At 42.1% G+C, this 17,363-nt stretch overlaps 1 protein-coding gene across 7 annotated transcripts in view; it reads left to right on the forward strand.

Annotated features, from left to right (window-relative positions):
• Positions 1 to 14,316, forward strand: part of ARHGAP17 (Rho GTPase activating protein 17) — a 282,860-nt gene extending 268,544 nt beyond the window's left edge. For 6 of the 7 annotated variants that reach the window (XM_069209704.1, XM_069209708.1, XM_069209702.1 and 3 more), the window contains one exon: positions 12,505 to 14,316. In XM_069209704.1, the coding sequence (XP_069065805.1) occupies positions 12,505 to 12,632 (128 nt within the window). In that variant the 3' untranslated portion in view covers positions 12,633 to 14,316. The remainder of the gene's footprint in view (positions 1 to 12,504) is intronic. The other variant, XM_069209703.1, reaches the window with a different exon arrangement.
• The last annotated feature ends 3,047 nt before the right edge of the window (positions 14,317 to 17,363 follow it).

Here is a 17,363-nt window from a genome sequence, read left to right on the forward strand (position 1 = left end):
TATGTAGTTGTATCTGCCACTGCTCACTATCGAATTGTCCTCTAAGTGTTTCCACGAACTGCGGGTCGTGACCCACCGGAGGCAAGCTGATTCTTGGTGAGTCTTGAAAGTCAGTGTAATAAATAAAGATGGCTTTAAATTCTGTGTTTAACTTGTTACCTGTGGCAGTGATTCAAAGACGTGGGTCAGAAGTCAAACTGCTTGATTCTTTTAACATGGAGATTGGTGTTTACGTTTCTTTCTCTGACTGAAAAGTGTGGAGCTTTTTAATTAAATTATGTTACAAAGTAGAATGTTATTTCTGCAGTACACAACAAAATGTAAATGCCAACAAATGCACTGTATGCTTCCAGCAGCTAGTAAAGCAAAAAATGAAGCACTGAGATTTTAACAGGATCTAAACAAGTCAAGGCACTTGCTTCGTGATCCACAAATGATAAATATTCACAGAGACCCGATGTCCACATGTTATCATGTATGTGCTATATAGTTTTATCAGTAAAACTGTATATCTGTGCAAAGTTAGCAGCCATTTCAATAGAAAGTATGCTGTCTGTAAATTACATTGCGCTACAAAACAATGCTTTAATTACATTTAAAAATCACCCCATCTCATGTTCATTAAAGGTAGGTTGGTCACAAAGGTTTGTCCTAAAAAGTGAGTCTCAGATCTATAAAGTTTGGGAACCACTGCTCTAACCACTTTTCTGTGAAGGGTGCCTAGAGTACTGTAGCTGGCTTTGTGCTGGCCAGGAGGGGGCTGTCTTCCTGATCCATGGGTGTGCCTCCCCAAAACCTATTTTGCTCTCTTTATTTATTCAGTATCAGCTTGAATTTTTCAGATAGTTTGTGGCAATTCCATGCATAGAGTTTTGAACCAGAAGCTCGATATTCCAGTTACTACTTGGCCCTGGAAATAGAGATTGCTGCTGAGTTGTTCTCAATGTAATGCGCTTCAGGTTTAATCTCTACCCGGTCCCCAATTGCTGGCCCCCATTGACATGATGAGCTGAGCTGTAAGCCCTGCCAGCGATGTCCAGATGACCAGAAAACTGTTAGCAAAAAAAGAGAGAGAACTGCAAAAAGCTACTTGGACCAACTTAAGCAGCGCGTCCCCCATCCCACCATTATGGGACATGCTACTAGCATAACGTGGCCCTGGTCGTCCCTGATCTTCCTCACAACTCTGGGCTGGAGAGATAGTGACAAGAAGACATACAGGAGTCTGAGCTTTGCTCTAGGCAGAGTGCTTCCCCAAGGGAGAACTGTCTTGGGAACTCCAATGCGCAAATTTGCTGATATTGTGTGTTCTCGGCAGTGGCAAAGAAATAGAACCATTTGCAAAAGACACCACGTGCTACCTCCGGGTGTACATGCCATTCGTGATCTGCTAGGCATCCTTGGCTGAGTTAGTCTGCCCTGACAGTTAAGGATTCTATCAGGTGGTGTGCCACCAGGGAAATTCTCTGGTGATCCAGCCACTTCCAGAGGCATAGCACCTCCAGACACAGAGTCCATGATCCCACCTCCTTCCTGCTTGTTGCAGTACCACATGATGATGAAGGTGGTGTTTTCTGTGAGCACCTGTTCCAGCCTCCCTCTGATGATGGGCTAGAAGTATTTCAATGCCAAGCGACACAATTGCAGTCCAGCAGCCACCACTGCAGGTCTTTTGCAGTCTCCTCTGAAATCGACCTGATCGGAAGTCCCCTTGGTGCTGTGCCCACTGGGACTTCAGATCCCGCTGCATAGCCTGTATATACCACTGTACTAGTAAGATGCAGAAGCTATCAGACCTAACTGCCTCAGACTCGTCTGCACCGAGATCCACAACCATGACTTGACATATGAGGATGTTCTGGGCACTCTGTTTAAGGAGATAATTGCCAAATTGCACCCTCTCCAGAATAACTCTGATGAATGGGAGCACCTGCAAAGTAGGCAAGTGTGATTTCCACATGTTGTTAGTGAACCCCAACAATGCTTGGGGGTTCGCCATAGTCTCAGGAGGTGAGTGACGACTCCTTTGGGCGAGCCTGGCTTCATTTAGCATCCATTTCTCATGGCAAGGGAAGACTGGGATTCCTAACCTCAGAATGTGCTGTAACCACCACCACCACCATCTATTTTGTGAACACCCAAAGGCCAGTGGTGAGGCCTAAGGGGGAGCACTGCAAACTTAAAATTATCTTGCCCCACCTATTGACCTGCAGTATGGGGGTGGTAAAATAAACGTCTTGCAGATCTAGCGCTACCATTTAGTCTCCAAGGTCAAGGGCTAAAAAGACCAGGGCCAGAGTGAGAATCTTGAATTTGTCTTTCTGTAGAAGGGCATTGACAGGGTGAAGGTCTAAAATAGAATGAAAGCCTTCATCCTTCTTTGGCACCAGAAAGTAGTGGGAGTAACAGCCATTGCCCACTTGACATTGGTACCCTCTCTTTGGCTCTTTTGGCAAGAAGGACCCCCTCTTCCTGTTGCAACAGGGGACAGGTGGTCCTCGTCAGCTGTCCAGAGAGTGGTGGAAGGTACAGGGGTGGAAATAAATGGAAGGGCATAGCCCATTGGCACTTAGCAGGACCCACTGGTCTGAGCTGATTACTTCCCACCCTAGAAAATTCTGGATCCTCCTTTCAGCATGGTGGCTTTGTGTCTAGAAGGATACACCAAAGTGATTTCATGGCTACAGCAGCTGGAGATGCGAAGGACTGGACTGCATGCTGCCGCTGATGTCTGGGATTCACGACCTTGGTCGCAAACTGACTGGGAATCCATCTGGTCTGGCTGTGTCGGCTGATGGTGATGATATTGATACCCACTAATGTAGCCATGAAGGGGACAAAACTTCTGGTGAAAATATCTCATACAGATCCATGGACCGTGCTGTGACCCTGCTAACCTTGAGTCGCTCTAAGCCTGAGTTTGACTTCTTGTCAAAGAGGCGGAGCCATCGAAAGACATTCACATTACTGAGGAATGGACATCGCCATAGATGTCATCCAGGTCAGTCATCAGAGCACAATACTGCGGCCTATTGCATGATGTAGTCAGTAAGTAGCCAGTCTACGTGTTAGTATACATTGCATTGCATTGCATTGTAGCTGTTCTGTGTTGCCTGTGCGAGGGAGGGTCGGAGGTCTTTGGAAACAGAAGGCAAAACCTAGACTACTGAGTCCCTAAATGCATGGGGGTATAACAGCCCAACCTACAGCTTGCATTGACCAAGCACAGACAAGGCTTGCAGATGGGGACGTGCTTGCCGAAGGTCTCAAAGTACTTGGTCTCGGTCTCGTGAAGTAGTAGGGAACATGTTTGGGTAGCTCCTTCAAGTGGATGCTCTTACTATTAAACATTTGAGCATTGTGTATTGGGTTAGAAAGGCTGGGTCAACTGGAACATGATGACAGCATCGGACTATTTGCCAGTTGACAGGAGGACCGCTTTAGGGTATCCTGCAGGGCCTCATTAAAAGTTAGAAGAGGTTCTGTGTGCGTTTTGTGTGATTGTAGAACCCTGGTTAGTACATTTGGTTTTACCTCCATGGTTAGCAATTGGAGATCTAGGGCCCCTGCCACCCTCTGTTTCGCCACAGCAAGGGATACATTTACCTCAGTGGCAGGACCAGGAGGAGAGACCAATCCAGTCTCTATAGAAATGTCCCGGCCCCTGGCATCTTGTAAGTCCTCATACCAACTATCATCTGTATACGGACGTACCAATTCGTCTCCATGATCATATTGATTGCTGTCTTAAACTGTACCAAAATGACTATAGGGAACCTGCTCCCAAGCACAATGTAGGGACAGTGTGTGTCTGAGTCTCATTGGTTGCCGTAAGGCTAGTGCACGTAGTGATCAGAGCTCAGCTGAGATTGAAATGAGTTTGGCTCGGAGTTAGAGAACACTATTGGTTGTGCCTCATCCTCCATGAGAGTCATCTGCATCAGCTTCAATGCTCAAGGGTCCAGTGCAGGTTGTGACACCAGGGCCAAAATCTGCACAGCAGCTGGTGCGGAACCCACTGCAAGCTCAGAGGGTCCAACTGGAGCCGGGAGAGGTTACGGTGGCGGCATCCCAGCTGGAGGTCTATGTGGGTCGTTGCAGTCTGAAATCACTCTAGTGAGAGCTGGTAGAGTACCAAAAATATGGATCATGGCTTCACAAAATTCTCCTGTCTGCTGGAAATTCACCAGTAGGCCTGAAAATTCGGGTTCTTCAGGATGCGACTCTGAATTGCCTCTGAAAGAGCTCAGGTTTTGGGCGAGACTGAGAGGCACGTTTATGCTCTTGTGCTTTCTCTGGAGTTCAAGAGTTGCAGAAAGGGACAGGGTTCCGCTTGGGCTTTTTAGACTTGCCTTATAACTTCGACCTCATCTATGACATGCCACTGCAGAGCCTGGAATAATGTTCTGACCACAGGCATCAAAGACGTACATTTGATACTGGTCTCATCAGAGGCGACGGGTACCTCCCGATCTGATTCTAGAGGCAAGGAAAAAAGGAAACTGATGTCAGCACACATAGCTGACACTTACATGTGGCGCTCCACATTACGTTTGGAGTGGAATAACGCCTGCAATTAGCTGCACAATGCCCCCATCGGCATGCAGGAGTACTGCTGGAAAGTTTATAGATCCAGTCTGACACCCAGGAATAATCAAAAGTTGAGGAATCTACGGTTAGAAGTATCCAGAAGAAAAGCAGTATTTAAAAGCAATGAATAATGATTTGCCAGATATGACACAATTCCCGTGAAGTGCAGATTAAATTCAATGGGAGGCCTAGTCTGTCTGATTTTCTTCCCTACTGCAAGCTAGTCCTGAAACATTAAAATAATAACTGTTGCAAGCCTCTGTCAAGCTTCAACATTTCTCTTTGTCTAATGTGCATCCTTATAAGTGAAAACTAAATAAAACCTGATCATGAGTAGCAGGCTGCTTTGTCTTGGGTGGAAGCAAGACTGTTATGTGACCTACATGGGTAGTATTTTCAGTTTTGTGCAGGAGAACCAGAGGGTGTTCTTTTTGTGTTCTTTGAACGTGTGCCTGGGCCTATATTGAAAAGAAAAGGATTGCCGTAGGACACAGCAGCGTTAGGTAAGCACAGTGTGGCCTGTACTTAAAATGTTTTGTTGTACTCCACATGAACAGAGGACTTATCTGTATTGTTTAATCATCACTGTACTACTGCTTGAGGGAAGCACTGCTCAGCCCTCTATATATTTAGAATGGAACCCATATAAGACACCCCAGTTATAGTTTGTATTTTTAAAGCATTTTTCAGACTGAAAGGCGTCATGGTGGAGTTGAAAAAATGAGTGCATGATTCGTATGTTGGAAACAGCACTTCTGGAAATCCTATCTAAAGTCTTAGAAAGTGAGGTCTTTAGTTTTTCATCATTTCAGTATTTCTCTATAAAGAGGAATGGAAATCCACAATTAAGGTCTTGGACTTTAAAGCCATATCACCATATATTTTGTAATTGTATTTCTATAAGGCTTACTACCCATGACAAGACATTAAAGAGCTGTTCAGCAAGTATCACGCTATTCCAGAACTCAAAGGAGATTAGTGGTAGCTTAGTTTAGGGAAATCGTAAGTTATTAATTCGAGCTGTGGGCATATGAGTCGGTTAGTTGGACTGAATAGGACAAAGGAAGGACAGATAAAGGGAGAGTCTAGAAAGTGTTATTTGGGATAGCATAGTGGTAAAATGAGGTTTGGGATGAGTCCAAAGAGGGCTAGTAGAGGTAAGAGTGTAGAAAGGATTAAAGAGATCTTAGTAGTACCATGATGTTTGGGAAAAGTCAGAGTGGAGATAGAGGATATATTGAAAGTGGTATAGGATGAGACATAGAGTAGTGAATTGTAAAGAGTTCAAGGTTTTTTTTTACTGTAGCAATAAAGTAATAAATATATAGATACATAACTACATAGAAAGGTATACATGTATATGGAAAATAAGATATAAAGTTGTAGCATGTAAAGTCCCATATGTTCATGTATGGATAAATAGTTAGAAACCCACACTTTCAAGTGTTGCTGCACATAAAGGTAATTTATTTATATATTTTTAAAGAAATGTTATGTTTATTATTTTAATTTGTTTATTTGAATTTATTTTTATTTTATATTTCCCCCAATATCGCAGTAGTGAAGCTACAATAATCATATTAATACATTCTGATAGATAAAATAAAAACAGAATGCATTGGGATGGTGTAATTTTTCAATAGAAACTAAGAATCTGAGTATCAAGTACACTTGGTATGCACTATTAGAGTCCACCCTGGATTGGCAAATGGGTAACCCAAGGGAAAAGGCAGTATCCAACCATCAGTAGTTTTGCCCTGAATGCAGCTTGCTTGGTGCAGAGGACTGGTAGGGTAGAATTATGGGGGCAAAAATTACTGATTACACATGGTAATTCCACTGTTGCACTGTGCACATACAAGTAAACAGACTCGAATGAAGAACAAGCATTTGCAATGCAATAGGTCTTGCATTTGCGAGAGTGTAAGCTATTGGCGTTGTAAATGACGATGTCTTTTATTTATGTGTTTTGGTTTGGAGTGTAGGGGATATATGTGGTGTGGAGTAGAAATTTGTGTTTTTGTCATTTGAATTGTTACTTGTGGAATTGTGTATTGTGGAATTGTGTGGTACGGAGTGTATTTGTGTAGTGGAATTATGTGGCATGTTCATAGAATAGATAGAAAGGAAGATAGAGAGAGATAGGCAGTTTATTTAGGCACTGAGAAGATAAAATGCAAGCTTCCCTCCCATAGAAGGTACAATGCAAGTGTCCCTCACAGAGAATGTACCCTGCAAGCGTCCCCCACACAAGTCAGATACAATACAGGCAGCAACAGTAGTGCATGCTTCCCTCACCCACAGCAGATACAGCACAGGCAGCAGTGCATGCTCCCTCACAGAGAAGGTACAATGCAAGCTTCCCTCGCCCACAGCAGATACAGCACAGGCAGCACTGCATGCTCCCTCACAGAGAAGGTACAATGCAAGCTTTCCTTATACACAGCAGATACAGTACAGGCAGCAGTGCAAGCTTCACTCGCACTTAGAGCAGATACAGCACAGGCAGCATCAGTGCAAGCTTCCCTCACACACAGCAGATACACCACAGCAGTAGTGCAAGCTTCCCTCACACACAGAAAATACAGCACAGCATCAATGTAAGCTTCCCTTACACACAGAGAAGATACAGCAAAGGCAGCAGCAGTGCAAGCGAGACCTATTGCATTGTAAATGCTTGTTTGTCTTAGGTGATCATGCCACATCTTGCAGCCACTGTCATTTCTACACCTGTGTGTCATTTTTAGTGTTTGTTAAACGAGATACAGGGGTTGGGCCATCATGATGAGAGGGCGCTGGTGAAAGTCGGATATGTAAACCTCGAGTCTGTCAGTCACTCCGAAGTTAAGAACCTGGATCTTTTAGAAGGAGAAAGGAGTGCGCATTTGAAGTTATAATAAATTGCTATTACTGCAGCAACAAACTATTCTGAACCTATTTTGAGGTTGCGAGCTTGGTCAAATCTATTTAAAGTGTGGAATTTTTGCCTACGGTGACCTGTTCAGGCATGGTATGGTATGCATTTAACTTCTATGTATCATTATTTATACGGTGCTTTTATGCATATTGTATAGCTGAGGAAAGAGGCCAACTAATTGTATACTGACATTTTGGATAAAGTAAGAGCGGGCAAGATTCACCAGCCAATAATTGTATTATACTGATGCTTGTGCAAGGCACCTAGCGTGAATGAAACTTGCTAAATTGAAAGAAGTTAAGTGGACTCATCTAAGTTTGGGATGAGTGTGGATACAAGTGCAACACCTAAACGATATAATTTATTAGCAGGCAGGTATTCAGATGGCATTTCTTCCAGTGGCCGACTCGATATGTGAGGAATGTGTTCAACCTCCCCTAAGTGTTAGTTTCAGCTGATCTAGAAGTTAAGGTTGGTTTAGAGGGACAAGATGAAGGGTCTCATTTTGTATCCTTCTGTATTAGGGCATGGATTTACTGTAGGGCAGGTGACATACCAGATTTGAGGGGATATATTGTAGGGCAAAACACGCTATTTGCGAACCTAAACAGAAGTTGAGACTACAAAGTTCTGACCTTTTATGTTTTCTTTTTATTCATTTTTTTGATAGACCTGCTTCTTTTTAAGGGTTTGGGCATCTTGTTTTGAGAGTACGTGCTTATTGTGGCAGAGTGTCTGTAAGGTGTAGAAAATTACTTTGAGGGACGAACATGTTTTAATGTCAGGTGTCTCTTTTTTAAAGAGCGTGATACGGTGTACTTGCTAGATATAGGGTAGAAATCAGGCTCTTGATCCCATTAAACGATTTTATTAGTTGGAAAGGCACTTTTCTTGAATTGCAGAAATGCTCATCGTCACAGCACAATGTTTCAGAGAACACAGAAATGTGCATCTTGAAGTCAAGAACTTGCCTTTTTCTTAGGAGACAGAAGTGTGTTTTTAGGGCCTCGAGGTATTGTTTACATGTGAACGCTGCAAATTGTTCAGACTGGTGGGGGACACAACATGGGTATTGGCGAAAATGCTTCTCGCCCAGAAGTGCTGAGGAAGTTGTTTGGTCTGTGGTGCACCTTTCAGAGTGATTTGCGTGATTACTTAGGAGTGCTTAGGAGGCAGAAGGCCTGCTTCCTCTCCGTAACTGTGAGGGATCGCTGGGCTTACAATCCCTTTATCGAGGCTCATTGGCGGAGCTGAAGCGAGGCCTAATACGGGCGGAGCACTAAGGCTTGGGATCACCACAATTTACACTGGCGAACAGCGGAGAAGTAAAGCTCGAGTCTGTCAGTCACTCCCAAGTTCAGAACCTGCATCTTTTAGAACGTGAAAGGAGTTTGTATTTGAAGTTGCAATAAATTGCTATTACTGCTGCAGCGTTTTCTGAACCTATTTTAAGGCTGCGAGCCTTGTCAAACAGAGTTAAAGTTCCCAACGATAACGCGCAGTATGGCAGGCTTGTTGTTCTGCTCCCAGAGGCTGAGCAGCAAATGGGGGAAAAAAGCGTGTGAACGAAAGACAAATGGCCCAGAAGTGAAAGACCACAGATAACAGGGAGAGTCCCATGGGCGTGAGCAGCACATCAAAAGGAGGGACAAACGGAAGCAACTGCCCACAGAAAAGCAAGGAACGAATCACAAGAAGTGGGCGTGTTCTAAGCCCACAGATGAAATACACCATGCCTTGTAGAGCTGCCTATGCGAGACCTAAAAACTACCCATGTGTGAACTGTTTTTTTTTCTGGACTGAAAGCTGCATAGTTTCCCATAATCCAGCCTGTGTACTGCTCCCATTTACCAGCTGTTTGCACAGAAGCTAAATGAAAGCAGCTGGCCCAGTGCAATGCTGGTGGCACAACCTGTATCGATGACACCTGCAGGTCCATGGCTGCTGGCCCAAAGCTGTGCTGCCTAGCTCCCTGCCTTGTGCTGTTGGGCAGGGGGAGGAGGTAATCTCGGGAGGGGGTGGTGGGGGGGGGGGGGGGTCAGACCGGTTTAGTGTAACCCTGGCCTATTCTGAGTCTAGGCACTTGCTCGTGCCGAGCTGTCATGGTCAGAGGTGTCTAAGTGCAATTAACCCCAGGAAGTCTTGCTGGAGCAGAGATACCTCTTATGTGGTTGAGCAGTGCTCTTGCCCATACCCCCTGCCTCACACAGACACCAGCCAGGCCAGGTTTTATCAGCTGCCAGGTTTTACACTCCGGTTCTAGCTCGGCCAAGTTTTTACTGACGCAAAGTTGCAGTTGGTAAGATGGGGCCCAATGGAATGGGCCACAAAGATATCCACTCCGGAGATGCATCTTTGGGACACTCTTGATCAGAGCCTATATGCTCAAAGATGTCCACCCAGGCCTGGCAGCAGCAGTGGAGTCGGGCCACGAGGGTGGTATGTAGAATAGGATAAGGGAAGAACAGGGAAGGGGTTCTGGCCTGGGGTCCATTGCACAACTAAACCAACCTAAGCAGGAAAGAAGCCATAGGAAGATACCATTAAACTGTCTCCTGCCTTTATCCTTCTCCACTATTTACCTAGTCATTCTGGTTGACTGATTTAAGTAGGGATAGAAGTAGCGATTCGATATTGGTGGTAAGGAGTCATATCACCAAGGACACTATTTATGTGACTTAGAGCAAAGGACATAATAAGCACTAATCCTTCTGGGCTAGGTCACTTGCAAAACAACAAACCACTGTCGGCAAAGACACAAAAATGAAGATTTGCATAGTGCATGCAAGCAATAAACAGATTAACTCTTTCTAAACAGACATGGGATGCAATGCTGGATGCAGATAAATACACATGCCATTAACATAAAGTAATTTGGTAAATATTGGCTCTAGCATGCAGAAAACAGCTTTTAATATCTTCCACTTATAGAGATGGAATGTGTTTTTTTTAAATAAAGTAAAACGCTTTTACAAAAACCATAACTTCTGTACTTGATGATAAAATGTTTCCAGGCATATTTTACTCCAGACATCCAAACATAGCGTTTCAGTTGCTGTTTTCAATATGCATTTGCTTGTTTAGTAAAGAAAATATCATGCCTTAAAATAAATGTACCATATAAAATACAGAGCAGGTAAAGTGCAGTGTGGTCGTATATCGTGGTCTCAGAGTTCTGGTAAGATTTGCAGGAAGTTACTAGAGCCCCACTCATCACCTCCCCTGTGGCATTCTACAATCATTTAACACAGTTACCGGTTATATATTTCCTGTGTAGAGCATTGCTGGTGTTGTAGGGCGCTCTATATAGGAGCTGCTCTCCACCTAAACTTGGAAACTACGCAGAGTTCTCTGCTTCCCTTTTTGCATAATTTATGCAGCACTCTGAGCCTGAAAGGGTTTTGTTTTGATTTATATTTGGTGCTCGGCTATGTCTGGACAATGCTAAACCTCTCTGAAGTGCTGTGATTGCAGCGAAACGTGTCAGGGGTTGTTTTTATTCATTCCAGGTTGACTCGGATGATATTTTACCATTCCAAAGCTTTAATACTGTGCCTGGAGTAGTAAAATGCTTTTGTCATTGTACAGCTCAGCATGCATGGGACTAGCTAATCCTGTGCTTAAAGACTTTGCTGTGGAAATAGCAAAATACTTTTGCTTTCTAGCTTGCCACGGATGTCACCGTGCAAATCCTCTACTTAAAAACGTTACTAGAAAAACGGACATTTGAGGTGAGCAGATTCAGAGTTTTGCTGGTGTTGTAAGGTGCTCTATATAGGAGCGGCTCTCCGACTAAACTTGGGAGGTTCCCAGAGTTCACTGCTTCCTTTCTTTGCATAATTTATGCAGCAATCTAAGCCTGAATTGGTATTGTTTTGACATATAAATATATCCTAGCACACAGTGGGAGTTGCCACTGGCTAGTTCTAGTTAGGATTGTGTTTCCATAGGCAATACATTTTTTGCTTTGCTTGTGTCTTTGGCATTGTATGACAAATCTTCACACACAAAAAAATAGCCACAGCAGCATCCTAGACATTTTCGGGGTAATACATCAACCAGAGGCCAAGAAAAAGGGGGAAGAGAGAGTCCCAAAACACATTTTCCTATTTACTTTTCCATAGGAACATTAGTTACAGCTACAGCCCAGACGGCTGAACGGATTTTTACAAAATTTGGCAGAAAGCTAGATCTTGGGCCAAAAAGAGTGCTTCTTGTGGTTTGGTGTAAACATGTTCAGTAGTTTTTGCACAATGAATACTCAGATTAACTTTATATTTCATGCCCCAATGGTCCGCGGGCAGACAGATCTCATGGTGAGATCTGATTGTACTGCCACCACATCAATAAGAATGAGGCATTAGCCATCTTAGGACAAGAAAAGAAAAAGCCATGAGGATAGGGTTAGCATATCTTGACACCCTAGGCCCAGTGGTTGGGGGGGTTGGGGGGTGGTCGTAGATGGACTCCACATGGGGCCTCTCATATTAAGAATTTTGTTTTTTCCTTTGTTAAACTATTTATGGTCCTCATCATTTCAATATTTATGCTCACGTCTAAAATATATATATATATATATATATATATATATATATATATTTATCATTGCTTGACTTTGTGTAATGCTGTATGTAATCCCCTTATGTAAATTGTTCAGCATACCCACACTCTTAATGTTTAACCAGATTAATGTATATTGTATTTATTTATTTATTTATTTTGTAAATCGCTCTGAGAACTTTAGGTAATATTTGTACTTCATACCGCCACCGTCTTATCAAAAACAGTTCCCTCGTGTACCTGTCCCCTGTGCATCATCATCAGCTTCTGAGCATGTAATATTAGAAGTGTTTACAAGACCAGCGGCATTAGAAGCCAACAAAGCATGGTGCCATGCAAGAGACTGGTCTTGGGTAATGAATTATTGAGGATAATGAGATGCTATCAGACGTCCTTGTATAGCTCTGCTAATTATATGCCCCTTTGTTTTTGTTTAGACACCAACTCTGATGTGCCGGCGCAGCTCTCGGAGGATCTCTCGCCTGCAGCTGCTCTCGGCAAAATACTGCATAACCACCACCTGACACTGGATATTGAGAATGACACTGAGAGCACAGCGCTGTGAGCAAGACATCAACACTACAGACTTATCCCTTTCCATCCAGTGTCTGCAATAACGCTTCAATCAAGATCAACAGTGAAAGCTTCTTTTAGGGTTATAGAAGGAAAGGTACTGCAAAGCAATGAGAAGCCATTTCTGAATGTTGATCTTCGGGCCCTGATCAGGGTTGATCTAAAAGAAGATTAATGACCTGTGTCTTGGAAGCCAACAGTTCAACTGAAGACAGCTGTGATGGAAGGCACTGATGCCGGATATAGGAAATTCTGACCACTCTCCTAATTCTGTACCTCATGCAACTGGCACAAGACTTCGCAGTGGGGTTCAAACTTCCGTGCTCACTTCATGCCACTCTCCAGATGATTAATTTTACTCCTGTTCTCTTGTGGAGAGCACTGGCTGGGGGACATTCCATCATGGATTTATTGCAAACTTATCTGTGCTTTTAGTCTAAACCCAAAGAAGAGACTCCCCAGAGCTGGCGGTGGCTGCTGGTTATCAGTTACCTGCCTGGGATGCTGGGTTTGTGCTAGTGCCTGACTTGTTCTATGCTAGGTGGAAATGTCCTCTAGATTATAGGTATTTTGTGATCTGTCCTCCAGACATTTGCCTGTGGCTGCCTGTTGGGTCACTGTAGACACCAAGCTTTTGAGCCTTACAACATTTAAACCTGACCATGTCTTACTCCAAAGCTTTTCTGTACAGTTGTCAAATACAGTGCCATCACTCTGCTCCTTAAGTTTATGATTACTCCTGTTTAATTTTCTTTCCAAGCATTTGGCTCATGGAGTGTCCTTGTTGATGTTGGATGCAAATCATATTGCTGCTTTCATTACAGCACCAATGACATACTGTGCGGTGATAACACTGTGGGTTTTGAACCATGATATGACACAATAATGTAAAGCTGGGTTTTCTTTGGGTGATTGGGGCGGTTTGTTTAAGGTTGCATTGATAAAAGGTGAAAACAATATTTGGAGAGTCACCTCTACATACCATTCTATAGTTTGCTGACATTCATTGTCCATTGAAAATGTGTCAAACCTGGAAGTGTGTTTCTTTGAAATTCTGGATCTGGCTATCACTGGCACACAAGAATTTATGGATGGCCAATACATTCTTTTAAAGATACGAGTCTCTGCATGTATTTCTCCATAACAACTTTGAACTGTCTACCTGGAAGGTGCTGTTAAAGCACAATCACATCTGTCCAGTGGTTCCTTGGCAATAAGACATTGGCACTTGATGGGACTTGGCTTGAAGTTACTGAACATGACAAGCTTGTTTTGGATTCTTTCTGTTGTCATTTTGTCTTGCCTTGAGCAGAGAACCCACGGTACTGAGAGCTCTGTTAGTGTAGTTTGTGGGCTCATTACAGGGCTAGTTGTATATCGACTATTTAAGCTATCTGCTGACGATCAGCATCTACGCAACAATACGCTAACCTCGCCTCTCTTCTGTAGAACATGCTTTTTGCGGTTCTCCAGTCTCTGTTAAGTGCACTTCCAACGCGCAATGTCTCGTTTTATCCAGCGGGCATTTTGTAAAAATTCAAAATGAACACCATTTTATAAAAGAAAATATATATAGCTTATATAAATGGCATGAAAGTCTGTTGTTTTAGATGGAACAGTCTTTCTAATTGCAGAATTACATGTGTTACTAACAATAAAGTAAAGTGATTTTGTTTTCTGTTGGTTATAGCTGCATTTTCTACCATCGGTTTTGAGTTTAAATATTTTTACTGATGTTGCAAAATCATCTTTGTAAACAGACGGTGTCTTCTTCTGCATATATTTTATCAAGACTATGCATTGTATCTGAAACCTCTGAATAGGCACAAACTTAAGATTCCATCTCCACTGCCTGGTGCGCACAATGTAGATAAACAATAGTACTACATTTTAGCATTGTGCCCATTTACCCCTGTGTTAATTGTTGGCTGTGAAAATTTATGAAACAGTGCTGATACCACAAACTACTTCAAGAACATATTGTATTTCAATAGCAGGTGTAACCAGGGATGTGAAATTTAATAAAATAGCTACTTGTCCATTGGACAAGTTGCTTCATAAATCTTTTTGTCGTGCAAAAAAATATATACTTGTCCTTTTGGTGCCATGTAGCGCAATGACAAATTATGGCAGCAATATAATAATATATGAGCTCTGACTATACCCTCTTTGATAATGCCAGGGCTAATACTATAGTAGGGCTTTAATACTAGGAATTTATTTTGCCATCTTTCCCCAGATCTGTTTCCCCAGATCTGGGGCTGGTGATAACAGTAAGCAGTAGTTCCAAGGTTGGAATGCCCTTTTGAGTCTGTACAGACCTACTAACTTGCATGTTTGGAAATTTACTCCTGAAAAGGGCAAAAGTAAAGCTTCTTTCATGGTTGGGGATAAAGTGGTTGGAGGGAAAGTGAACTTGTAAACGTTTAACAGATTTTCATGTGAGTAAATCTACACATGCAAATTTGCTTGTGCTAAAATACAGTTCATAGATACTCGGGGAGTAAGATTTTGTGGTTCACTTCTATAAATTCTTGTGAGTTCATGAAATATGCTAATCTGCATTAATGCAAAGACATATGCAATGGGTGCACTTTTGTGACTTTAAGAATTGAGTGTCTAAACCGGTCTGGCGTTAACCAAGACCGTTTGCTTTTATTTAAATTCTATCTCTTTCTCACTATTAATATATCAGCTGGCTTCACTGTGAGTGATGGCAATCTGCTCATTCACAAGGAGCATATTAGCACTTAGGGCCAGATGTAGCAAAGGGTTTTACCCATTCTGTGTCTATGGGGAAATGTGTTCGTACATATAGCCCTTAAAGTAATTTTGTTCAGTGCCAGGGCCTACTTTGTTAATGCATACGTTTTGAGACAAAGAAAATATTTTTGCTTTTTGCCATTGTTTGTTACAATGGTGAGGGCTCGGCAGCTCCCACAACAAAGTTTTACAAAAGCCATCTCAAAATAAGACACACATTGACATAACCAAAAGACTGACCACCAATGTCAGACCTATTGGCTATGCCAATGCTTGTTTATTTTCATGTTTTCCATAATCTTGTTGAAACTGGCTATACTGATTTTCCATTGTGAATATTTTTTGGAAATACTAACATAAACCAACACATTTTACTAAATGATGCTTCAAAGAAATGTTACTTAACATTTCACAGTAGTTTAGCAAAACAGTCCCTAGTTTGTTTTCGTGAACATTTTATTTTGAAAGCAAAGAATCGTCAATCTTGCTTTCAGGCATCTGCAAATATGTGCATTTAATCAGAGAGCATGCAGGGAGTATTATAGGTAGTCTCATATTGTTATACTTTGTAAATGTGTGCACTTTTCCTTTTTTTTTTTTACTGGAACCACAGTAGTGCAATCCGAGCTTACAACAATCATTTAGAGCGATCATCCTATTAATAAAGGCTTTGCATTTACAAAGAACCATAAATACAAGTCTGAACTTGTAAGATAGAGACACAAATATTACCTCAAGGAACTTGTAAAATATAGACACAAATATTAACTCAACTGCAGACGATTCCCTTGCCTGCTCCATAATGTGGTACTGTAAACTGGCAGCCAAGGGGTTTGTGATGCAGGGGGTTGGGCCTACTTATTCTAAGGACAAAGTAAACATGAAAATTTGCTGTCCTCCACCTCAAACAATATGCCCTGGGTGTCAGGCTATAGGAATTCCCCTTTACTCCACCCCCACTGGTGTACTCTACACGAACGAGGGACTAGTCTGTATTGTTTGAGTAAGAAGAGAGATCTTTAATTCTTTCAAACTTTTTATCATCCTCTATCAGATAAGGAGGAATGGAAATCCACATTTGTCGCCTCAGGCTAAAAAGCCTTACCGCAAATAAGTTTGCTTCGGGATGGTGGTATTTTGTAAAGAAACATAGAATACAAGCATAAAATACACTTAGTACATGTTACTTAAAAGCTTTCCTCACAAAAAAACTGAATCTTTGTTCTGGGATGTACGGTGCAAATATTTTAACTGGATTCTGTTCCTAACAGGTAACCAGTGCTAAGCCTTTAATTTTGGTGTAACGTTTGCAGCTACGTTTTAGGTAAATTGTGACTTCCGTGGTTCATAATCGGATACAAGTAAAATCCATTTCTGAAGGCATGAAAAAAAAAAAAAATGTATTAGTAGGGATTACTTTGTGATGGGATGAAAAAAAACAGAATGATCACTCCTTGTTGCTAGAGTTGGAAAAAGCTACTTTTAGTACTTACTGATAACAGATTAGATAATTATATTTCTTCTATCAGAATATTTGTTATGTGTGAAAAGGAACCGTTAAGAAGTAACCACACACTAGGTTCCCAATGAGGACATTTTGGATGAGTGAGTATAATTTCCAATTTTGTGGTATTTTAAGTATTTTTCTCATTCAAGAAGATAAATTGCATAAAGAGTGTATTACACTATGTCTTCTGATGAGGGATCCGAATCAGACATAGGAGGAGTTGGTTACTGTCAGCATTCATGAACAAAATAACTTCAAACCACATTCATTGGCTAAAGAAGCTGGAGAACAAAATTAGTAATTAACCCAAACTTAATAGAAACTTTCCTTGAGGGATCTCCTTCTTTGCCAGTTTAGCGGAGGAGACAACTTTCGCTAATTTTACTGACTGAAAACTAGATGTGAGGATCTTATTAATCCATTTCATCACTGGTCATCGGATTGTGACGCATG

The sequence above is a fragment of the Pleurodeles waltl genome, chromosome 10, assembly GCF_031143425.1.
Source record: "Pleurodeles waltl isolate 20211129_DDA chromosome 10, aPleWal1.hap1.20221129, whole genome shotgun sequence".
In the NCBI taxonomy this organism is placed as follows: Eukaryota; Metazoa; Chordata; class Amphibia; order Caudata; family Salamandridae; genus Pleurodeles; species Pleurodeles waltl.